General features: G+C 41.0%; 1 protein-coding gene across 2 annotated transcripts; it reads right to left on the reverse strand.

The window, feature by feature from the left end:
- Positions 1-10,717: 10,717 nt before the first annotated feature.
- Positions 10,718-23,356, reverse strand: kras (v-Ki-ras2 Kirsten rat sarcoma viral oncogene homolog). Of its 2 annotated transcripts, XM_035156225.2 has the most exons (6): positions 22,895-23,356; positions 20,195-20,312; positions 19,123-19,301; positions 18,623-18,782; positions 16,455-16,580; positions 10,718-13,060 (listed from the first exon to the last, which is right to left on the reverse strand). In XM_035156225.2, exons 2-5 carry the CDS (start codon positions 20,303-20,305, stop codon positions 16,461-16,463), a joined length of 570 nt encoding a protein of 189 aa, XP_035012116.1. In that variant the 5' UTR covers positions 20,306-20,312; positions 22,895-23,356; the 3' UTR covers positions 10,718-13,060; positions 16,455-16,460. The 2 variants fall into 2 exon arrangements, with proteins under 2 accessions (XP_035012116.1, XP_035012117.1); XM_035156226.2 differs by lacking the exon at positions 16,455-16,580 and having other exon boundaries at positions 22,895-23,288.
- Between the last annotated feature and the right edge of the window lie 2,218 nt (positions 23,357-25,574).

Raw genomic sequence — 25,574 nt, forward strand, 5'->3', positions numbered from 1 at the left:
CAGAGGGAATCTCTCTGAGTCTATTGAGATGGATGCCTGCTGTGGTGCCTGCGGTGGTGGGGCTCGCTGTAGCTGTCCATGGTGCTGATTACCGCTGAAGGAGACATCACTAAGGACAGCAGTGACCCTGCAGACCCGCAGAAAATAGCCTTGAACCGAGCTCGGAGGAAAACCTGTTTCAGCTGCTACGGCAGCCTTAATAAATACACACGCACGCACGCGGGCACACACACCTGGGTGTACACACTGATGAACACAAGCACGCACATATATAGAGACTTACATCTACCTCCCAGCCTCCTCCTCTGTTTCCCGCGGGCATTTCTCTGCGTCTTAACTCATTTAGGCTTACATTCATCATTGTAAGGTAACAGTGGCAGGTGGGATTAAAATGGATTAGCCCTATTAAATAAATGTGTGGTGCATATTACACCCAGACCGACAAACACACACACACACACACACTTGTCTAAAGAGCCACATTTAACTGTTACAACACTAGTCTTGCTCCCTAAACACACATGTAGCGAAGAATGTTAAAATGCACATACATGTGAGCACAGACAGTTTCAGACAGACTGGAAATAACAATGGGATAAAGCAGCAGAATAGGGGAGGAGAGGTATAGATGATGTGTATATTGCTGCTTTTCTGCCACTCACACTGTGGACTCCTTTCTGTTGTCTTAACTCTCGTCTCAAGAGGTAGCTTTTAGAATCTCGCCTCCTTGTTTCCATAGTGACACTTTCCCTCCTTTGTGTGAGAGAGGATGTGTGTATTTCAGAGACACACAGAGAGGAGAAAGACAGGCGTAGGGAGGGAGAGAGGAGGGGGATGACAGCAAGATAACTTGGTTCACTTACATTTATTCACTACAAAAAGAGAAGAGGGGAGAAATGCACACAGCCAGTTCCCGGCATCAGGGAAAGCCTCCTCTGTTCCACTATTCACCGGCTGTCAGCAGTAAGTTGCTTAACTTTTGACTAATGGCTCTGCAACAGCCAAAAATAAAGCAGTCGTTGCTGCATCTGTGATACCAGCAATAGTACGCACTGATTCTGTGTCGGCTTCAGAGTTTTTAATTGATTACACACTGTGCAAAATAAACACTGTGGGGGCTGCCAGTGCTACTGAAAATATAACTAACACATGGTTTAAAAATACACACCAATATGCTAATACTGAAAAAACGTTGGTTATTTTCACTTCCACTTCTAAACAGATATCCTTCATACTGAGATGTGGATTTTTCATGCATTGTGACGACTAATTTGAGGCTAAAATGTTACTTAGAGAATAGTATATAACAGTTGTCTAATAAAACACAACTGATACGTATCCTCATGTAACCCGAGAATCTGGAGCTTTTTAAAAACATTCTTACCATTAATGTCACTCAGTCACATTATTTGTACATAATTGCACATCTGTATGGAACGCATTAGGAAGTGATAATGGAAAAACATCCAGAATGACCTTCAAGGGTACGACTATTACCTAGATAAAATACTACCTAATCTAAATCTGTGGCGCGCTGTGTGTAATAAATTATTAATTATGGATATTAAATGGCTGGATTTATCACTTTCAAAACAACCTGGGTGGATTTAGGAGATTGATGGCAGGCAAACACAATGTGCGTGCATGTGTGTGCATGTGTGAGCCTATTTGAGAGTGTATATATATATATATAATGTTTAAATCTCCTCTCGTGGCCCAGTAGGAATCAGCCCAGAGAGGAGACTTAGCTGAGGAGCAAATCCCTTCTCCCCGTGCCCTTCCAGCATCTCAGCCAACTGCGTTCCACCTCAGTGAATCAGTATCAGGAGCAAGGACACTGGAGGCTCGGCTGAGGCGCAGGGTTGACTACACATAAGGGGATTGTCTAAACTGAGACGTCTGCCATCTTGAGCTGTCACAACGCTCGCGTATAAACAAGGATACACCTGACAAACCTAATGAAATGACAGATGAGGTAAATGGAGCCTCTAAGCAAGGCTGAACTTTTGTTTCCCCTCTCAATCATTCACTCTCCTGATAATACGCCGCGTTTTAAACAAGGCCCCAGAAAGTCCCTGGAAACTTTTCAAGAGCGACTAAAAAAACCCGGAACAGTTTAACCTATTGTAGCTTCTCTCTGCAGTCTCTCACCGGCCTAACAATGAGCAACATGGCAGCCACACATATCTGAATGCAATGGCAGCATGCTATTAGATAAATGGGAGCTGTTCCCTGTGAGCGGTTGGAGGTGAACGGGGGGGTTCTTGACATGCTCTCTGGTTTTGTGTGAGACAAAAAGAGAGAGGGATGAAGAGAGAGGTGGGAAGAGCCCCCAAAAACAACGTCAGGAAAAGGTGGTGAAACGAGACTGTTCGTGTCAGCGGCGTCGACTGATGCTTGAGTGGCTCTGAGCTGCTCTCAGCAGCCGGTTGAAGTCATCTTAAGCTCAGCTGCTCCATCAGCCGCCAAGGTATCTCCATATAAAGCCAAGGTATCATCACCCTGACAGTGAGGCCGAGGCCGAGGTGCAGCACTCAATACTTCACCACTCCACTTGACCGTAACCTACCTGCCGCGTACTCTCCACTGTAGACGGAAGGGAGGCGGCGTTACCTCGTAAGCTTTTTGTTATCACCTTGCTCGTCCATGTGATTTGAAAATGTGCGCGAGCGAGTGTGTGTGTGTGTGTGTGACTCCAGGCAAGTGGCACATTGGCCATAGATGAGTGTGTAGCCTTCTCTTCACTTTTCTATTTTGTCTTGAATCAATCCCCGGAGTGTAACAATACCTATTTCTCTCTGTATAATTGGACTGGATGACAGGCACATCTGAAGTCAGCGGATGAAAGCCTCTCCTGACAATGGAGTGTCTGGCCTGTGACATGACTTGAATGAGGAAGAGATAACACGCACACACACACACACACACACACACACACACTGTAGGTGCCTAAAACATAGATAAGCGAAGCCACAAAACCTACACACCCATTTTCCTCACACAAACTTGTCTCACAAATCAGAGCAGATAGTGGGCACAGAGGAGATGAAATGATATGATTTGTATAATGATCTCAAATCTGCCCTGCAATAAATTCCGTCTGTATCAGCAGAATATAACGCGCTGATTTAATTTACTGCGAGTGCCGACCAAATATTTGCGATCAAACTCCACATTCTGCTCGCTCTTCATCAAGCGAGCGTGACAGACTGTAACTTTGAATAGCTGCCAGTGAAACAACTTATTATTCAGTTTCCCCCCTGTACTCTGGCTCGCCTATTTATATCTGTGTGTGAGGGTGTGTGTGTGATGTGGTGCAGTACATCCTTATGCATATTAACCCACACAAATTCACACACACATGCCAACACACGTTGAACAAAACACTGTGACTACAGCTCAATAAAGCTCTCAAGGAGGTATTTGTAAAACCAGAACTTGTCCCAAAAGCACAAAATATCTCTTTGAGTGTTTGCCGTTCGCAAAAAACTGTCGTCGCCATATTTTGGTCAAACGAGCAAACGTCTCTGAGGAAACTGGGCTTCTCGCTTGAAAAGGAAAATAAAGCTGTGGCTCAAAAGACCAGAAAGAAAAAATCTCAGTGTATTCAACATGTTTTTCTTTAATAAATTAAAGCTATTGGTGGAACACTATGTGGTGCCTGGATCAATAACATCACAAGGCCCAGAGTGAAATGTTTCTCTGAACAGAACATTGATTTATCTCCTCCAAGTTGGCTACTCTCTAATGACACCCTCTGTGTCACAGCATATACTATGACAAAGGTCTGTGTACATGGATGTACGGAATAGGTAGAGGAGTTTATAATAGCAGCCATAAATCAATATGACATAATGTCCAAAAGTGATTGGTTTTATTTTTGTCCTTTGATTCCCCTTCACACTCCGCACGTGGCCTCATGGAGTGTGTTTCTCTCCCCAATCACAACACTGATATGAAATGATTATTTGTTTGGGAGAGAAAGTCTGTGAGCATGAAACGAGCCGGCTGGGAAAATATTTGAGAGCAAATAAGAGAAAATCATGAATCATGGACCAATTTAATAAGATAAAGAAAATTGTTTTATCCATATTTTGAGCTTTATTTTACCAACATCTAATATAAAAATATATGTATATTGATAGTGAGTCCTCTTTGTGTACAGTAGGTGATCAGTGTACAATTTAATGCATCTAACCAACGATTATCGCCCATGTAGAATGATACATTACTCTGTGTTACATACTTACAGTGTTGTCTGAAGGCTATTAATAACCCATCCGTGAGCCAAACTGTTGCACTGGATGACACTGAACATGGGAGCTGTTGTTTATTTTGAGTCGGTGCCATGTACACCATCCTGCTGCCAGAAATACTCACTGGTGTTAAAATGTGTATTAATCCACAGCTGAAACGAGTTCCAAAGAAATGCATCAATGTAGAAACTATGCATAAAGTTATATATTTGTGTCTATGATCGTAAGTCTCTGATGACAGCGTGTGAGTGAGAGACCAAGAGAGAACCATCACCCAGTTCGGCTTTTCTCTCCAGCACCTACGGAGCCTTTCAGCATCTCTCAAGTGATGGTTTTGTTCTGCATCTTTAATGGTATGATTCTCTCATCTCCCTTCAGCATCATTTTCAGATGCAGCTGCTTTCAGCAAATTAGACCCAATATTCTAGATTCCTCCCTCCTTCCCTCCCTTGGTTGTGTGTTTGCTTGTGTTATGAGTATTTGCAGGGCACAGGTCAAACTGAGGAGGATTTATTTTTCAAAATGTGCTTGTGTTTTGTCTTTTTTGTGTTTTTTGTGTGCTGCGTCATCAGGGCCACCAGACTTTATTGAAGATCCCATAATTTCAAGTTGTATTGAATTATTTTTTAGCCACTTGGGGACGACGGAACAAGCCTGAAATCTTTATCTTATAGAATTAATACAGCAACGTGTTAGCAAACATTGACTGTATAGACACATCCAGTAGAAACATGAGCTCACATTTAGGTCATTTGTTTCTTCCTAATTGCAAATAATCCAATATACACTTCCTTTTTAGCTCTGGTTTGGTCTCCACCAGCTTTCAAGGGAAATATCAGGCTCTATTTTCATTGTTGTGGGGGTTTGTCTATTTGTGTTGTGCTGTGTGTATTTTCACCATGTTTCTGTATTGTATCATGTTTTTTTTTGCTTGTATTTTGTCTGTTTGCCTGTTTTTCAGGGCCACCGTACTAATGGACTGGAACAGAGAGGGGACATTGGTTTTACCAGAGCTAAGTCGACACAAGAAGCTGGAATTTATTGCAGGTCTGTTGCATTACACAGTGAAGGCGTTGATAATACTGTGTCCAGCTTTTAGACCATCAGATCCTGTGTTATGCGTGCATGGTATATAGGGCTTGTAGGGTTTTTATAATGGTGAGAGCAGTGGGAATGATTTAATGATTTCTCCCACAGCAAAGTGTATCCATCATGATATGCCTCTCTGACACATTGGTCAGCAGCAGCAGGTGGTATGATGTGGCTGAAGTGTAAGTGGCTTTCAGAATGCAGGATAGCCTGTCAGCCGGAGCCCCTTAGGGGAGCAGCTTCACACCACGTCTGGCTGCAGAATGGCCTTTACACACTGCCTCTTCCTCCGGCTCGTTCAGTGTGGGTCTGAAATCGACGCAGGAGCTCATCTCTCTTGCTGTGTGTGTGTCTGTGTGTGTGTGTGTGTGTGTGTGTGTGTGTGCGCGTGTTAAAGTGAGGGTGTTAGTGGGCGGGTGTAAATCTCTGTCCAGCAGCACGTTGGGATGGGTGTTTGGGGACTGCTTGGAGAGCTGGCTCACAGGAGCTCAGACTGATGAAGTGATGGTGATGGATGGAGGTAATAAAGGCCTGGATGTCCTGTCTGTTGCCAGTGATGAGGCTGGTATGAATCACCCGTCTGGGGCTGCTGAACATGACGCTGCTCAATCCCCAGGCCCTGTGCCTTGCCACCCGACACTCCGCCTCTGTCCCTTCCTGCCTTCACCCCCTCTGCCCTGTGACTTACCGTCATTACGAGGAGATTTCCGCCTGAACGAGGCAAAGTGCAAACATTCAACAGTGTGCCATCGCCGTATCAGTCTGTGCTAATGCATATTTTGGAAGATATTATGCAGCTTGTTTATCCATCTCCAAACACAGCACGCACACAGTTCAAAGCGCTGCATGCTGTTCATTAGTTTTGTGTCCAAACATCACTTGTTGAGTGATTGCGGTGCACGGCAGAAAAAAATCCAATCAACTCAGTCAGCCATTCCTCATGAATAAGGTCATTTGAATAAAAAAGGGCATCTGAAATTACAGTGTTTGTGTCAACATAACAAGTTAATGATCTCAGATGATAATTGGTAGTTGGATGCCGGGGCGCTGTGTTGTGGCCTGTGAGGTTCGGTGGCAAGGACCTCCTGTGATAAAAGAAGCAGCATGAGAGCTTTCAAAGTGGCACGCCGCTGTAGGCAACACAATTCATCACCTCACCATGAATATTCATCCGCCCCTGTGTTTCCTCCGGGGCTGGTGAAAACACATCTGCATTAGGTCTCTTCCATGTGTTGCGGTTTGAAGACACCTGAACCTTCTGGCCTCTCATTACCAGACTGCACTGTTGCCGTGCCGCGCTCAGCCGCCTGCCAGAGAGGGAAGCCACTTCTCATTAAAATGAAAAGGGAAATTTTTCTCGCTCCCTGAACTAACAAGGCAGAGGTCAGACCGTCGGATGATTGTGAACTCACCCCTCTGCACACGCTCGCCGGGGTCACGACTGCCAGTTGTGGTCGCAGGGCAAGCGGCGCGGATGAATTTACCAGCCAAGGTTGTGTGGCTTATGTGTGGAACCAGTCTGAGGCTTGTTGTTGGAAATTTAGGAACATTTGCTGCATCTTTTCCTCCCCCGCCCGTCTCCCTGACAGGAGCGCAGAGTTTCTGGGACATCTTTCAGCACTTTATCAGACCTGCAGGCTTCTCAGCTCTGTCCCCAGATTACAGTTTAGGCAGGGGGCGCTTGACTGACAGGCCTTGGCCTCAGCAGTCCCTGGGGGAAAGGGGAGGGGGATTTGTGATGGCTGCACTGACTCGTACTTCTCTTACAATTTTCTCCAGGCTGGTTTCAGACTGTCAGGCTTAGAGAAAGCTCTCTCTGCATAATTCATTAGATCTCCTCTCCTTTTCACTCTTGGCTGCTATGTGGCAGGCGCCATAGCCCCATTGTTTAAGAAGAAAGAGTAATGGAACTTGTCACAATATGTTAACACAGTCTATCGTTCACAGCAACAGTTTGAAAACAACTTAACTTCTTCTGAAACAAGCAAAGCCAGTGTAGAATAATTATAAGAATCGGATAATTCAAGGACTAAACAGCTAATACCACTTTCCAGTGTGTGATTGGCTGACAACATCAAACGGATTCATTAATATAATCATACCTTCCATATCAATAAACGGCTTTAGCTCTAATGACTCTAATCCTGAAGAGGATACAGCGATACAAGCTACCTCTACACCAAACATTGTTTTGCAGCCAATTACCGCAGCATTGTCTCCATATGACACATACTCAGGCCTGTCTTTTTGAAGCGTGTCTTCTGTCTCTGGTCATGATCTGGCTGGCATTTATTTTCATGGAAATGTGCGAGGGAAAATAAATTATCTTTGATGCTACATGACATTCCCCCCTCACAGAATAAGACTAAACAAGTCCTCCAACACACAATCCTGCACGTTGAAGCCAGAGGACGACTTCTGTCACCGCGGCAGTAAATAAGGGCTGTGAGGGGGGGACTATATGTGAAGCAATGCCAATACAGATCATGTTGACACCTGGCATGTGTCAGAAAACGGCAGAAACGTGTCGACGCTGACGGCGCCTTCAAACATTTTGTCAATTTGGGTTATTGGTTGGATTTTGGATGTCAAGTGTAATAGTGAATATTTGAATGCAGACGGCTTCAGTTTGTTATTAGAATGTCACTCAGGAGAGCCCACACCTCCGCCAGGGCCCAACGGTCTCCTTAACTTCACTCAAGCTGCACCAAATTCCACAGACGCATAGATCTCAGTTCTCTAAACATGCTTGATTTCCTTGGAAATTAATGAAAATGAAAAAATTTTGTATTTAGAAAGATGTCATGTGATGAGTGTGTGTGGGGGGGGGAGAGAGAGAGAAAAGTTAAGCTCTCAGGCTGAAGTTAAAGGAGCAATAAGACTTCTAGTAATATAGTATTGTAAAGGTCATAAATTTCTGTAATCTGCTCCTGTTTCATATCATTTTGTACCGATTTCAGTTCTATCTTTTTCTTCCACTGGTTTATTACATTCCTTGCTCTGTAGTTTCCTTTCAAACAAACATTACTGTTATTAATTCTTATTTCGGAGTTGTCACGAGTAGAGATGAGAAACCTTTCTTGCCTGAAAGGTCATGATGTATTCGCAGCAAACAGTTGGACATTTTTATTTTCGAGAGAAAGATGGAGAAACTGAACAACACGTGTCTCAGGAGGCCTGTTCCACGCACATGCAGGGAACACAAGAAACAACTTGCACATTATCATGAACTTTAACAGAATCTCTCTCAAGTTTACAGTTTATTTTTCACCACTCTTGGCTTCTCGTTCAGTTATTATCATCGCTGCACGGCTGGTTTCTCTCCTCCTCTTTCTCCCCATCTCTCTTCTCTCTCTCCTTATTTCTCCTCTCCCCATTTCTCTCCTTTAAACCCAACAGGTTGAGGCAGATAAAATTGGATTCAAGGGGCGAATCAAGGGGTGGGGCAAGGGGGGCACTAGCCCCAGCTGAAGTTGGATTGGCTCCTCAAGTGTCCCCATCTTTTTTTTTAACTAACTGACAATATGTGACATGTTTTTTTTGAAGAACACAATGTGCTTGAACAAGGAACAACTGAATTAAATTATACTTCTTACTCGTTTCATCCACAGTATCATCTTTCACCTGTAGCTTGCACACACACACTACCCCGGGTTTGTTTGTGTTTTGCATTATGTTAGGATACAGTTCATCATCATCATCAGTATTAAATAAAAACAGACGAGTATAGTTACATTTATTTTGTGTTTATTGGTTCAGTTCAGTATTTCACAAGTTAATAGCCTCTTTTCATTTGAACTCACCTCACTCTCCATGTGTTTCAGGAAAAAACAACACTTTCCGCAACTTCCTTTGACTTCAACTTTCACCAAGTCTTCATGCAGGTCAGCTGAGAGGAGCAGGATTCAGGGCTCACAGGACCAGACTTGTGAGCAAATAGTTGAACAGCAATAATCTCACAATAATCCTATAACTACAGTCACACACAGTGAGCTCCAGGGTCTGAGAGGACTTAAGTGGTTTCAGACTGGACCTCACTGAACTTGTTCTTTTCATCCTGAAACTGGAGACCTTGAAATGTAAAGTGAAACAGTTCCCAAAAGAGGTGTAGACATAATAGACGTCCGGATGTATTCTGTCTGAAATGAATTGGTTAACATCAAGCCGTTTTGCACTTTATGGTCAATTGATGTGAGCTAAATATGGAGTTATGGCTTCATTAAACCACTGTTGTGTAGACAATGACCTGAGCAGTTCATCGTGTTGAACCTGAACCTGCTGTTCAAGAAAGAGATACACAACGTGCTCGGATATGATGACACAAAACAATTAAGGGTATAATTATACTAGTTTTGCTTATGGACATGTATTTTGAAATGCAGCTATTAAAAGTCCTCTTAATAGCTGCATTTGAAAGGATGTTTAATTTTTATGCATCTGCATATTTTTAATCCAGCTGCAAGCACTTGCACACAAACAAAAATGGTGCATTGCACTTCTGCACACATTCCTGCATTAAAGTAACTGTGAGCACTTAGAAACGTTTCTTTGATTATATGCATCTGATGAACCAATTATTTACTAAATACACTCGTCACTGCTGCAGCTGCAGAGCACTGGACTGACCCTATCTAATTCTAATTTGGGGATTTACTTAATTGGTATTAGTCACTTAATTGTTTATCATTTAAAACATGTAATCAAATATAAAACATTTTGTAAGTGCTGATTAATCAGGTTTATAATTTTCATCGTGTTTAAGCACTTACCAACTTAAGAGTAATTAAAGGGCTTAAATGCCTCAATAATTATGTTTTTGTCTGCAGTTTGTTTTGCTCTTGCTAAAGTCAGAAAAGTTATGTGTTTACAATAAGCCACAAATGGCAAATTAAACTGTTTTACAGATTTTGAAAATTCAGGTAATTTGTTTCATTTAAACCTCAACTTGACAATGCGTGAAATGATTTCTCTCCAACAAATATGATGCCTGTGTATTTTAGGAGCATTTCTGCTCATAAAACCAGTTTCCTTCTTTTTTAAATTAACATATTTAGTCTCAGTTTACTCTTGGAGATGTACATGACTTGTAAAAGCTAATAGTACGCTCAGTCTGTCAGGGACTGTGAGTAGCTGGAGAATCACTCCTTCATAGTTTGTGACTTTATGGAAACAATTCTTCCAGAGTGAGGGAACAGTGCCACCTACTGGGGGAAATGATTTTGATCTTCTGGCATCACAGGCTGAAACTAAATACATCACTGTCTATGGAAAAATGATACTGTACATTGGAGTAAATACAATAAACACTAAATCATTCAATGGTTTGGTGAGCTGCGATCAGAAGACATTTAAAAAGAAAAGGCAAAGTTGAATTCCTCTTTACTTTGTTCTTTATTACACATTAAATAGGAGTGGTGAGATTCATGGCAAAAAATAGACTCATTTGAGATCAGATTACCACTGCCCACAACAAGTGTGTTGTAAAGTGGTCATTCATTCACTTCCCCAGACCTGGACCCAGTCACACTGTAGTCACATACACAGAGCGGAGTGAAACTCCATTAAAGCAACATTCATCTAGACACACCAACGAAATGAAGCACAATTTACAAAATATGCACCTTTCAGTATCACAACTATACAAAGGTTGTTAAAATACGATCCAGGTATAAATGATACATTTCAGAAATCAGCTCTTGGCACGCAATAAAGGAAGAGGAACATTTCAAACATTTCAGTAAAACTACTTTTGAAACAGTATTGTTAACAAGAGGGTTCCTTAATTAAAATTGCATTAACAGTTATCATCTACTTCATGAAAAAAAAGGAGGTAATAATAAATTGGGTCAAAACTCATTAATCCTGAAAGCAAAATGTATCATGTCTGGATTTTCTGTGTCAATACCATCACTCCCCTAAAACAGCATTTTGTGTATTTCATGAGCGCACACACACACAAGACACAGTGAATGTTGTCTCGGCTCTTTTTGCCGTCTAAATGTAGCACCTAATGCAAACAATAAAAGGCAAATAAACATCCCCCCAGGGAACCGCTTGTAAGTACGACGGAAAAGGTGAAATATGGGTTGACCTCGAAAAGAAACTAGCACTTTTAATAAATTTAGACAATCTCCTCTAAAAAACAATTTTATGGCAATTATTGCCTCGTTTACAAATATTAGTTCCTGTTACATCACTACGATACGTGAGCTTTGTGGGAGAAAATGACAAATTACTCTGCTCGACTATCGTTTCTGTTGAAAGGCAGCCCCACCCTAAAAAAAATATTCCAACACTTGTGGACATGAATCCAAAAAACACAGAACACATAAGGAAGAATCCGAACCACCTCTGTGATACCAAACCAAGAAGAATATTCCTGAAAGCTGCTTAAAAAGATGCAATTTGCTTTCTAGCCAGTCACAAGCGAACGAGTCGACGGCTTAGGAAAACGGGCAACGGCCTTACGCCTCTGTGGCCGGCTACTGGGGAACCGCATATCCTTGAAATTATGTATTTAACCTAACAAACACTGTTTGAATACTATGTTCTCGATCAGGAGAAGTGTTAAACGTTTGATAAATTTGAGTGACAAATTGGAGTAACTACGAATAAAAAGATTTGTCAGGATGAATAAAAACAGTCCTGCAGTCAAGCCTTCGCATATAAAGAAGCAGGAAATATGTAACCAGTAAAGTCAAACATTAGCTTGTGACGTGGCATCAGTCCCTGCAACAGCAAAGGACTCCTCCCAGTTTGTAAAAATCCAGACCATCAGGGATCTTTGAATCTTTCACACATCAACCTTAAAAATGGCTGATTTCTGTCTCACAACAGCAAATATTGATTATTGGTTATAGACCTGAAAAGCTACACTTGGGTCAGAGTTCATTGGCTCTGTTAAATGTATCAACCAAAGGCAGTTTGCAATACCCATGTCACCTAGGACACATGCATGCAAAAACAAAATTATCATAGGAGGCAAGAAATCACCTCCCACACAGTACAAAGCATTGACAAATGAATTAATAGCTAATTAGGGTGTTAAAAAGGAGTTTGCATGCATACTTATATCAGTGACATAACTAAATGGGGACATTAGACAGTGGCTGGGACATTTGGATCTCATCTGGCTGAATCTTGGTCCTTTCCTCATGTCTGTTTTGTCTTTGAGAATCAGAATGGAAATCCTTTCTTTGGCATCCCGTGCTTAACAAGGGGCACCACACAACTTTTGAAGGTCGTGCCCTTTTAAGCAAAGGAAAAACAAAAAGTTTTTAAAAGCTAATAAGGAATAATTTGTCAAGCATGAGCTATGATGCAATGAGCTCATGCTCCGCAGTTGTATAAAAGAATCCGAATCAAACCGGCTGGACCAACACATGAGGGCAACTGGCACTAAAACTGAAAATAAAGCTTATTGGTGACAAAGTAGCAAATAACAGAAAGGCAGAAAAGAATCAGGTCAGGTTTAGTATTCAGTATTGTGGGTATTGAGAAAGCTAATAATTTAGTGTAATGTACAAAATGTATTACTTGAACTGTTCAACATAGTTTCTTTTTTTTTTTTTTAGTCTGTCTTGAAAAGGGGTGATTATTCACATAAGTGTACACTTTGTCTTGGACTTCTTTTTCTTCTTTTTGCCCTCCTTGCTCATCTTCTCCTTATGCTTCCGGATTTCTCGCACTAATGTGTAAAAGGCATCATCAACGCCCTGGGGGAAAAAAATAAAACAAACATTATTACAGTTTCAAGTTATAATTTTAATACCTAACTACCAATAAACACCAACATAAGAGTACATAGGATAGATAGACAAATTTAGAGCCCGATAACATTTAAAGACTGAATTTAAAGGGTAATTTCTTTATACTGAATAACAATTACAACAGATCAATTGTTTTTATTTACAGCTGTGCTCAGAACTAGAAACCAGACAACCAACACTCCAATTGTTCATATCTAACTCATGTGTAGCCTTAACTGCTGAAGTTTTTACATCGCAGTTGAATTTTATTGTATTTTGTCAAATCAAAATCAGAAATTCCACTTAAAACCTCTAAAGGTATCCTGGATAATGTCCAATTGAGTTTGAGTTGGTGTTCTGTCAAGTGTTTGTGAGCATGACACATCAGAGTGCCAGTAAATTCATCAGTCCAGCTCAGGCCCAGTGAGACACAGCTGAAAGAAACACAGATCAAACTCAACTGTAATGTTGTTTATTTAAAATATCTAAAAGTCAGCAGTGTCCCCAACGACAACCACACAAACAGTAGCTGCAGTTACATGAGCCAGTTTCTTCCCTTCAGAACTCAAAACATCCAAGTTACTCCCACGGTGTCTTTAAATGACGGCGAAATAAAATGAGGGAACAAGTTGTCCTGTTTACATTTCCAATCGTCTGTAGTCTGCCAAAACAAGCCGACCATATAAAAAAAAAATTAAAAATTAAAAAAAAAAGATGGACCTGCATCGAGCGCTTGGCACCAACACTGGTTTACTGCTGTGGGTTTGAACTGAGGCAACATTTTTATGAAAATATTCTGCTAACAGAGTTACTGAGCAGAAGGCGAGCCTTCTGTTTATAACCGCAAAACTAATAAACATAAAACCAATGAAAGATGGCTCCCCTGGGAAAGATGCACCAGTCAGGAAAATGGTAGAAAACTCTCATAAGCTATAAATAAAAGAAGAGCGAGTGGCGCATCGTCTTCAGGTGAAAAGCTTTGATTAAATTAAGTCGGCAAACGTGTGATGTTCGAGGATTCAAAAGCAACAATTTATTTTTAAAAAACTGTTTATTTTTGCCTGAGTTGTTTGAATGAGGCTTTCATATTCTCACTGAGCTCTTAGCCAGATTACTGAAGAAGAAGAATAGGCTCCATGTAAAAGCAGCCGGTGTCTGATGCTGCCACACTGAGGCGAGGACACAAGCACCAGAACAGTTTGGACGGTGCAATAAACGTGTGTTGAATCTGCAAGGAGCTGGAGAGAGAAAAGCCTGAGGTCACTTCATGTTGTGACAAAGACAGAGAGAAACGAAAGAATGAAGATGAAGGGATTTGTGTCCGCAAGAAAAAACTGTGTCACCCACAAACAAACGTACACTCATTTTTAACGTTAACAACAGATCTGCCCGTTTTTTTAAATGGGTCAAATCAGATAAAGTGGCTGCAGCAGCGTCTCAGATTTAGTTCAAACCCTTTGTACATCATCATAAGGTCGGGGAAATAACTGTTTAATTCGTGTTTTCACATTTCTTTTACCCCTTGATGTTTAATCTTTTTTAGCCTTAAAAAGACATTATATGGGAAGCTATGTTTAGGCCTTAATATCTCACCAGACTTTGTAGGATGGAAGTTTTCAAATTTATGTCCTGGATATTGAAAATAAGTGAAATACAGTAGTTTGATCGAACCTCTGGTTTAACGGATTCATATGTGGCGGGAGGATCTAAATACGTTTCAACATAAAAGGTTGGATGAGTTTATACATTTTATATATAAAGCTCTAAATGAAAATTGTATTAATATGCACACTTCCCAGACAGGAAATTGAATAAAAACACTGGGCACGTACCTCATTCAGTCTTGTTATACAAGCTACAGTAAACGAATAATAGTTTTCATCATGTGTTTATAGTTTACTACATTGCACATCATTTTAAATTAAGTTATTTAAATTTGTACTTTATTTGTATTGCATTTGAGTATTTTATTATCTTTTAAATAAGATATATGAACTACTACTTTAAATCTCCATTGAGCATTTATAAGAGTATAGAATAGAGTTGGCTTTAATGACCTAGAATGAGCCTAAGAAAAACATTTTCTTTATTCTAAATCAATGTTTCAGAGGCTGGGACACATACGTAGAGATAAGTTAATTTATTATGGAGTTTTTTCCTTAAGGTAAAACAATGCTTTTAACTATGTGTATTTGAATGAAATCAAGTTAGTTCAACATATATTTTCATATTCCTTTATGTCAAATTAGAATTTGGTTCCATTAAAAACAATTTCTGAACAACGTTTCCAGGCCTTGGTTTATTCTTAATATCTGCTAATAGTTTAATGCTTCAGTCATTTAGAGAGCGTGTGTATATATATCGTCCATCCTACTGAGTTGGGTGAGGCTAGGAGAAATACTTACAGACCGTTTTAGCCAAACGTTCCTCCCAGATGAGGCTTTTTATCAAAAGCAAACAACGTGCTGCAACCACTTTCCTGGATTTTCTGATTCGACATAAAATGACCCAACACACATCTTCATTTCAGCAGATTATTTGGTCCCAGATTCACCATGATCTCTTTTAATCACACATGTTCAACACTTTGAACCCTTTTCCTCATGTTGATTTCAGCAGATTTTGACGCTTTCACACTGGTGGTTTAATCAGAATTTGGGAAATTTGAATTTGACAATTCGAACGCTCTTTCTGAACCTGAATGCAGACCCTTTACCAAGCCAACCTGAAGCTGGTGAGCTGTATCGTGTATCATGATCTGTGTCATGGCTTGTGTGCAGTTACAACACAATTATTTTCTCACAGAAAGAAGTACACATTTGAATTGTATTTTTTAAAAAAAGGACAGAAAATTCTTCATCCGTGTATGAGTGGAGATCAACCACAGCTTTCTACCCACCTATGTGGTTATGTTTTTTTCCCATTTTATTTAGATGGTTGTGTTACTGGAATCATGCTCGTGTGGCTCTGCCTGCTTGTATATCGCTCCTCTTGCACACATCCACATGCGCACCATCATTTCCTTGTGGAAATGATGATAAAGCCTGGCCCTGCTATAAAGTAAGTTAAACACAAACACACCTCAAAATCGCATTTAGACTAAAGTTAATGAATCCAGTGTGAAAACGGTCTTAGACAATAATCAGCCAGGATACATAGAGACACTGAAAAGGGAAGAAATTATCAGCCTTCTGTGAGAGCCTCACAACATCCCCAATAGAAACCAGCAGGTTAGCATTGAGAACCCATGAAGCACCAGCACTCACTGCTTGTTTATATCCCATTGCCTTCTCCACAATCCCAACTAACAACACAGACACAGACACACAGAGCTGGTGGGCGCGCGGCTGCATACACTTACCCATTTTCACATCACAACACACTTTTTAAGCTTGATACAGCGCGGGGTCTTTTCTTCCTTGCTGAGCTTATTGAGCCGGTACAGCCTGATCTCCCGTACCAGAGTGTAAAAGGCATCTTCCACTCTCTGTGGTTTGAGACACAACTTCCCTCAGTGTTGAGAAATACAGGGGGACAAACTGTATAGATGCATGTGTTACAGCCTACAGGTACAACAAGGCGAACTAGACCAATCCGACTGATATGGGTCTACCAGCAGTGTCTGTCCTCCCTTAGCAACTAAACTGATACTCCGCCCTAAATCTATTTGGTGAACACCAACCTCCTGTTGCCTTGAAAAGGTCTGTTCCCTTCCTCTGAGGGAAGAGGGACTGTGGTTAGATTTGATTGTCCAGGCCAATTATCGGAATGAATATTCTGCATTTTTACAATTATCAGAATGTTTTTCAAAATTTGCTTCTAAAATAAACATTAAAATGTGTTATTTTGGTTCTGATCCAGCCATCTATCTCTATCCAGCACTATGCGATTGGTTATAGGCCATAACTATTCTCTACTCTTAAATTTAAGATACACTCCAATCTTAAGAAAAACTTTATTTGTTAATCCAAGACACATTGAGCAAGAGAGCAAGAGAGCAAGACAATGAGAGGGACGGAGAGAGAAGCCATCGCTAACTGCTAAGCTAAAGTAGCAGAACCAAATATGGTGAAATCTAGAGGGGGATTAGAGAGAAGGAAAGAATTCTAAAACTAATTCTGTAGTGTGCGGTGCTGTTGAGCTGCATTGCATTATACAAAAATGTAATATACAATTTTTATTTATTTGGGGTGTACAAAATAATAGAAGCACCTGGACACCGTGACGAGAGCCCATAGACTTCATGTAGCAGTAGTTTTGTGTTTGTAATATTCTAAATGTTGACACAAAGATTTAAATGTTTACTTCAAATGTGCATATATCCGTTCTATGTATCGGTTAGCCATCTTCTTGATTGCTGTTGGCCGACCCCTTGTGTTAACTTGTTTCTAAATGGTGATGTCACAACATATTGAGCAAATACATGGATCAATTTTGATATCATGAAAATGGCCCCATTAGAATCCACTATAACTGAACTAGAAAAGTACACTATTAAATTGGTCACCTTCCAAGACTACAGTAGGTGAGTAATGCTAAAAAGATTAGGGTGGAGTATCAGTTTAACCGTCTGACCTTATATAAAGGAGAAGTGCAAGCATTTTTGATTATGGAATATATATAATCTACCACATATTTATATATAAATATATATGCGGTAGATTGTCCAGAGAAGTCAGATTAAATCAGTGAGATTTGGGAAACACTGGGTGGCTTTGAAAGAAAGAGAGCTTTGCCTGTCCCAACAGCAGCACAGTGTTGATGGTGAATTATTGGTATGAATAGGTGAACAGAGCTGTAAAAAATGTATCATTGTGTCATTTATTTCCCGTACACCAGAAGGAGCCGTGATTCACCCCAGGTCAGAGAAATCAAAGAAGGATGTGTTTACAGATCACTGCATCAGCCAACCAGCCACCTAAGGCCATGCTCACAAAACACACCATTTGATCTGACTATGCCACAGCTAACCTTCCAACACCCAGACATGGTAACCAGTAAGCAGAATCATTAACCCCCCTGAGTAATTACTGATGCAGACTCCTTAACAAACATTTAGTGATTGGCTGATTATTTATAATGAAGGACCCTTTCCAGATGGCTCTAATGATGATGTCATTTCACATATCCATGATGAAAAAAAGAGCATGCAATGATTACACCCATAAATAAAATATTCAATTAACCGTAGAGGATTTAATGATGCGCAGCACATTTCCCGAGACATTTCCAAGCGACATTATTATAAAAGAACCCATCAGAGCCACTGAATCAACAGCACCACATGTCTCAAGAAACAAACACTTCTTGTGATCCCAAGTCCAATCAAGTGTTTGCAAGGGCTTCGAGTTTACCTGAGCGGAAAAATAAAAAGTGATTTTAAAGTGAAATTTATAGAGGGACTGCTGTGTCCATTGAGCCCTGAGACCACATGCAACTTCTCACCATTCAAGTCTACAGACCTGCAGTGGAACACTACATCAGTTTAGTCACAGATAGAAGGTTTAAGTGTTGAGGCTGGACTCTCACCTGTCTGGTTTTGGCTGAGGTCTCGATAAAGGGAATTCCGTAGCTGCGTGCTAAGTCCTGAGCCTGCTTGGTGTCCACTGTCCGGGACGGGAGGTCACACTTGTTCCCCACCAGAACCATGGGGACGTCCTCAGAGTCCTTCACCCGCTTAATCTGTTCTCTGCAGACACAATAGAGGTTTCCATTGAGGTTAATCCAGCTCAGAACAAGATATGTAATCTGATTGCTATTTATTGTTCTGTTCAGAGTAACTAGAATCAAATCATAATCAAAGTGAGAATAAGAACATTACTGGCTTTTCAGAACATTTCGCCATTATTAGATAGTGGACTGCTGACACATGACATGATGTAAACAGTTAGAGAGAATAGAAAAGGTTTTCAAAGAAGGTCCCTGACCAGCCTCAAATTAGGGATATTGAGATTATACGATAAGCACCCGATTTATCACTGTGTCCACACTGGGTGCAAATACTCATTCTCTTTGGTGACTTAGCTCACCTATAGTGGTGAATGTCCTCAAAGGACTTGGTGTTATTGATGGCAAAGACACAGAGGAAACCCTCCCCTGTCCTCATGTACTGGTCCCTCATGGCGCTGTACTCCTCCTGACCTGCAGTGTCCAGGATGTCCAACAGACACGTCTCTCCATCAATCACTACCTGCTTTCTGTAAGAGTCCTGGAAGAGGAAGAAGTCAGAAGGTTATCAGGAAGCTGTAGTTAAGTGGTTTTAAGTGTCCAAAGGGCAACTTAAGAAACATAAGATTAAAAAAAATGAAGAATTTAATTTAACATTTTTAAAAAATGTATTAAGTTATATCCAAAAAGTCAACTTCTCTGTGATGATCCTAATGCTCAGCTAAAACTTTTTTCGATTTAATACATTTATGCCCATTTAAGGGATATTGAGACCACATTTCCCTGCAATTTACTGGTTATCAAAGGCATACATAATAATATTTCTATCTTTCATATTTCTTTAAAAAGTTGTGATATGAAATTTTAAAGCATGATGTACATTTTTATTAATTAAAGAACAGTTGTTGCATCCTGGCATGACTCTACTGACACAGGACTGCATTCTCTAGTTGTAGTAGGACACTCCACTTCCCAGCAGACCTCAAATTATAATGAGGTTCTAATTTCCACTGAGTCAAAGCTCCCTGGCTTTTCATCACACTGATGGCTGCACTCAATCTCATTCAACACAAATAACTGCTGTCTGATCCAGTGAGCAGCCATTGTTTCAGATGTTATCTTGTTTTCAAATAATCTATAGTGAAGCTCTAACCTGCAGCAGCACATCAATAATTGATTGCAGTCCTAATGAGACTGTTCATTCAGTCTGGGCTGGCCCCTTGAGAAAGCAGACAGGCATGGAAAGTTATTAAAAACCTGTTTGGTGTCTTTTTAAGACTTAAACCAGAAGAACCTGTTGCAACTCTTTTTCTTCTTCTTCTTGTTCTGCCCCCATTATCAAAATACACAGAAAACCCTGGAGGCGCTTCTGGACCTGATCGCACAAACTTTCACACATATATTTACATGCATGTACACAAACAGTGTCTTTACCTCAATGGTGGGGTCGTATTCATCCACAAAGTGATTCTGGATGAGCTGAATGGTAAGTGCGCTCTTGCCAACGCCACCAGCTCCCACCACTACCAGCTTATATTCTGTCATAATTCACCTGCAGGAACAAAACAAAAAAATTAAGATCAGTACACTCAGGTATTTACACAGACAGTCATCTGGCCCAGCATCATTACATCTGTCGCACCATCGAAACGCCTTAAAAGGAATTGTTCAGAAGTGTATTCCTCAGATTGTTAAACCCCTCTGCACTCAAGATGCTATTTTCTGTTGAGGGGGGCAAAACACAATTTGAAACCATTTTGTCAGCTAGCTGCATTTGCAACTTTTCATCTCTGTCTGATGAGCTGTCAGCTCGCTGGGGAATCTGCAATCTCAGGTTTGGTGGACTGAGAAAATGTCCATGCATCAACATCACTGAAATACACATTATGCCAAATGTATAAAAACAAATTTTTATTTTGCTTTAGTATTTTACAAGATGACCCATTTTAGAACTGAGCAAAAATCTTGCAGAAGAAACTACGAGCACCAAAAACAGAATGTAAGGGTTCAACTACAAAACAGTATGGGCAAATGGGGAATGATAAACACCCCAAAAACTGCTGCAGAATTCAGGAGACCATCATTAAATCTATCCATCAGCCATAAAAAGGAAAACAATACTGATGAACCCATGTTTTAAAATGATTTCCTTATTAAAACAGTTTCTGTGTGAAGAAAAGACATGAAGGTAGTTGTGAATCCCCTGTATGGAATCAAATGTCTAAATCCAGCAACATATTCCCTGGTATTTTTCTGAATAGCAGCCACACAACAGAAACTGGCCCCAGGCAGAAATCTATGACATTACATTAAGGCTCAAAAACTGACAAGCAACTGGGAGGCTCTCTGCTGTCGGACTGCTTTGTGGAGCAGCGCCCATCAATAGCGGCAGCTGGCCTTTTCAGAAGTTACAGTACATACTGCTCACAGCGCTGCACGGCCTGCAGTCAGGGAGGAGTTCCACTGAATATTATGGCTTTGTCTAGACAAACAAAAACCAGAATGCGGTTTGATCGGTGTTTGGCAAACAAAAGGTTTACTTTTCCTTGTTATCTCAACACTTTAAAATGCACATATCGCTGTGAGGTTGCTCTGTCCATTAGGAAACGGTCTTATCTTTTACCTGAGCAGATAAGACTAGTGACTGTATCACAAATCATTCCAGTTAACACTTGAAAGTTGTCTGCTGCATGCTTGTCCTGCCTGTATTTGGACACGTTTCACCTTAAGAGGCAGTGAAAGTTCCTTTGATTTCCTGAATGTACAGTTATCTGTTTAGTCTGTTCGATATAATGTTTCTGCTTATTTTACGGTTCATTAATTAAGTTAACACAAGTTTCTCATCCTCCATTGAGTAGTAGTAGAGGAAACACAATTTTAAGGTTGACAAGTTCAGTGAGCAAATCAATGTTTGTTTCAAACTAGGTGATATGGTGAAGATAAAATAATTGTATCAGTCAATATTGATTATTATTATTATTTTTGTTTAGTTTAAAAAGTGATTTTTGCGACTGTGTGGAAGTGTTTGGTTTTAAACTCTTCTTTGTGGGCAGAGAATGACAAATTGTATAAACCTTTACACAATGCATAAGCAATATATCATTGTATATAGAACCTTTGAGAGAGAGAGAGAGAGAGAGAGAGAGAGAGAGAGAGAGAAACTATATTGTGCTGATTGCTGATGTTTTATTGCTTAGACCCACCTTAAATGTGGTTAAGTTGTGAAGCAGTGGTATTTAAATGGAAAATTAATTTCTCTGAAACGTGACGATACAAGCCACTGTTGTTGTTTACTTTATGCTGACATCATCTGAATGGCATAAGGGTCCCCACCTTTTTATTTACTGCATAAATGACAACAAGGATTCACCCAATTGACAAAACTACATTCAACAAACAATATCACGCTAAACAGTCCGCAACATTAGGAGGGGACCAACTGAGAAATGGAGTTTCAATGGACACACATGTAAATATTGGGGTGGTTTTTACATTGGTTAGCCTCCTGTGTGAATTCGCTGAGGTTAAAACACGGCCCAACTTTTAAAGTGGAAACCTTCTATGTTTGTTCAAGCAGACAACAACACGTGGAACAGGCTCAAAAAACACCGAGAGGAGTTTGATGTGAACCCGCTGCCGTGTGTCCTCGGGTCGGTTGTATGAAAACCTGTGAGCGCTGTGGTGTTAGCTGTGCTGCTAGCTAGCTTAGCGCCGACGCTCGCTAGCTAGCAGCCTCAAAAAGCTAAGCTAACCAGCCGCTACGAGGCTAAAATTAGTGTCACGTAGTTAAATATTAAGCTTAGGCTGGAGCGTCTTCACCGCGTCTCCGGACAGATTCATTATAACTCATTCAAAGGGGGACGGGGAGAGGTGTCGGGGCCGCCATTGATACGCTAGCCCCGCAGGTCTGCAGTGCAGGGCCAGACGTGAGGTTAACAATTGGGCGTAGTTTGCACTCACAGGGAAAAATGAGAGATTTCCACCACAATGCTATTCCTCGGCGTTCACACCGCGGACACGGCGACAAACCCAGTCCCCAGGAACCACACCGCAGAGACCCCATTAAAAGCCACACACGTACGAATCCCACCCGTTAAGATTATTTTTGTTGTTTTGTTTGGTTTTTTTTGTTACCTTTTAGCGAGTGGAGTTCCGCGTCCGAAATAAAGTCAAGCTGATAATCCTCCGCTTTCACACGATCTCCGCATTTCCTTCTTCACGCCGAAGCGCCCGCATGTAAAGTCGTTCTATCGTCGGGGTCTAGCTGGGGAACATGCGTGGTGGTGTGGTGGTGGTGTGTGTGGCGGGGTGGGGGGGTGGGGGTAGACGATTAAAAAAAAAAAAAGTGGACAAATTTAATCGATTGAACTTTCCATCTGATCCAGCGTCCGTGCGTCCGGCCTCGCTGCTGCAGCTCAGGTTGGCCTCCTTCACGCGAATATGGGCGGATACCGGGGCGCACTTTACCCAGAAAGCATAGCTGGGGATTTCAACCGGTTTGTGGCTTATCGCTCCTCCGCTCTGTCGCAATAACACCACGCATACTCTCTCCTTTATCTCGTCTTTATACACTATTCATACTTTATATTCCAATAAACACTCCCCCGCGCGCCTTCCGTGTACATGTACATTCGTTTTTTATATAACACCAAACACCCCTTGTTACTACCGCACGTACACGCTGTTTTATTTTTGGTCGCTTCACATTTTGCTTTTTATTAAAGCTCCACCGAAACCACCCAGTGACTGACACGACAGCTTCTACTGGTGTAAAGTGTTCCAGTAGGTATGTAGGTCACATGGAGAGGGTTTCAGGACGTCTCCTCTCAGGATCGTGATGCTCTGCTGCTGCCGCTGCTGCCTCATGCAGAGTCAACACAGCCTAGGGGGCGACTCCACTATATATAGGCTCTAAATATAACTGGAATGTGCAGGAGAGACGTCATTCCCAGGCACGGAAATGATTTGGCAATCCCCTGTCAGTTTTCCGGAGTGTCCACTAGGCTCGCTGCGTGTGCACCGCGCATGCGCAGTCTGCGACACAGCTTCAGACTAAATAGACACATACATGGGTCCCTGCACCGACAAAGTGGAAACCCTGCAATATCCACTGGATGAGGCTACCCTACGAATCCAATAGCCTGTAGCAGCAATGCAGAACCATAAGAGGTGTAAAAGAGCACACAAAGATATGGTGCAGTATTTTTTACTTCAAATACACCGTGGAGGTCACTGGTGCCTTGTTCTCTGACAGTTCTCCAAACTGCACAGCCTATAAGGACCACAGCTACAGGCAGGCAACCATCCAGATGTAATGTGTTTTTACCAGAACAGCTCTAAAGATAAGATAAGATAAGATACATATTCCATTGGTGCCACAACAGGTAATTTTCAATGTCACAGAAGCAAGAGGGCAGTCAAAAATAGACACCAGTAAAGGAATAATAAGAAAACATGCTATACTTAAGGTTCAGTGTGTAAGATTGAAAGTGAAAGGGATCGATTGGCAGGAGCTGAATATAAAATTATCCAAGATATGTTTTCACTTATGTGTTTCATCTAAATTGTACGAATTGTTGTTTTCTTTACCCTGGAATGGGTATATATATATATGGGTATATTTATATCGAAATACTTTATATTAACATCAGGGGCGTATCCTCTTCACAGCAGCCCCCATGTTTTTTACAAAAGTCCAAACTGGACAAACTAAACATTTTTTTAGTTTTTATGACAACGGTAGGCTACCACAGTTTCTCTTTCATGTTTGGAAGGGGAGGGTGAGGTGAGGGGTATTCAGCTGCAACATGCAACTTCACCACTAGATGTCACTAAATTCTACACACTGAACCTTTAAAGATGTAAGAAAATACAAAAGAATAAAAGTGGAATAAAAAAAAAAGAACAGTATAAACACAATATGCACAGTGTGAGAATATATATATATAGTTAAATGGATTGCACAAAGTCATTGAATCGCACAGAGAGAAATAAATATTTCACAGTCAAGAGAGTTAAACCTGAGTCTCTGGCCCAGGGGCATGAATGATTTCTTTCAAAAGATTCAGTATTCCCTCTCTGGTTGTTTTAATGATGGTGGTGGTAAGCATTGTCTGACAGGGTGCGAAATCTGCCATTGGTGTTTAATTGGGTTGAGATCTGCTGACTGCAAAGGTCATAGCTCACGATCCACCTCATTACCTCGGCCAAGCAGGTCTTGCTTCTGTCTGCCTTTGTTTGTTTCTCTCTTATTAGGCAAATCAACTGAATGACTTACCATGAAACTTGGTGAAAGGCTGCAAGCTCATAAAATTTGGGTCCAGAGCCAGGATCTTTCTTTTTCACTTTCTTTAACATTGCGAGATTTGCGTTTTGGTAACTTTTTCATCGATTTCTCCAAGAATAATTTATGAATCTTGATTTAAAAAAAAGAATCAGGCATGTTTGGGGGACTGATATTTATTAGTGTGTGGGAAATTTGGTGAAGATCCAAATAAAAATCCAGATGTAGTGAATTTGGATGTAGTTTTATAGAGGGGCTGTTGGGCCTTGGCGGAGGTACAGTATGTGCCCTCTGAGTGTCCTTCTTGTTGTACCCATCAAATCATTCAGTGACCCCTCATGTCCTTCTGGAGGAGACCCCTCCCACCAGAATAGAAATGATTCCTTGATGAAGGAGATCACTCACCACAACTTTTGAATTTGCAATGATTCTTCCCGTTTTCTGGTGGTGTTTTACGAGGTTCTTTAATCTACATCACAAAGAAATACACTCTGACTTGGCCTCACAGCATTTACTTATAGTTATGCAAAA

Source organism: Hippoglossus stenolepis, chromosome 5 (genome assembly GCF_022539355.2).
Source record: "Hippoglossus stenolepis isolate QCI-W04-F060 chromosome 5, HSTE1.2, whole genome shotgun sequence".
NCBI lineage: Eukaryota > Metazoa > Chordata > Actinopteri > Pleuronectiformes > Pleuronectidae > Hippoglossus > Hippoglossus stenolepis.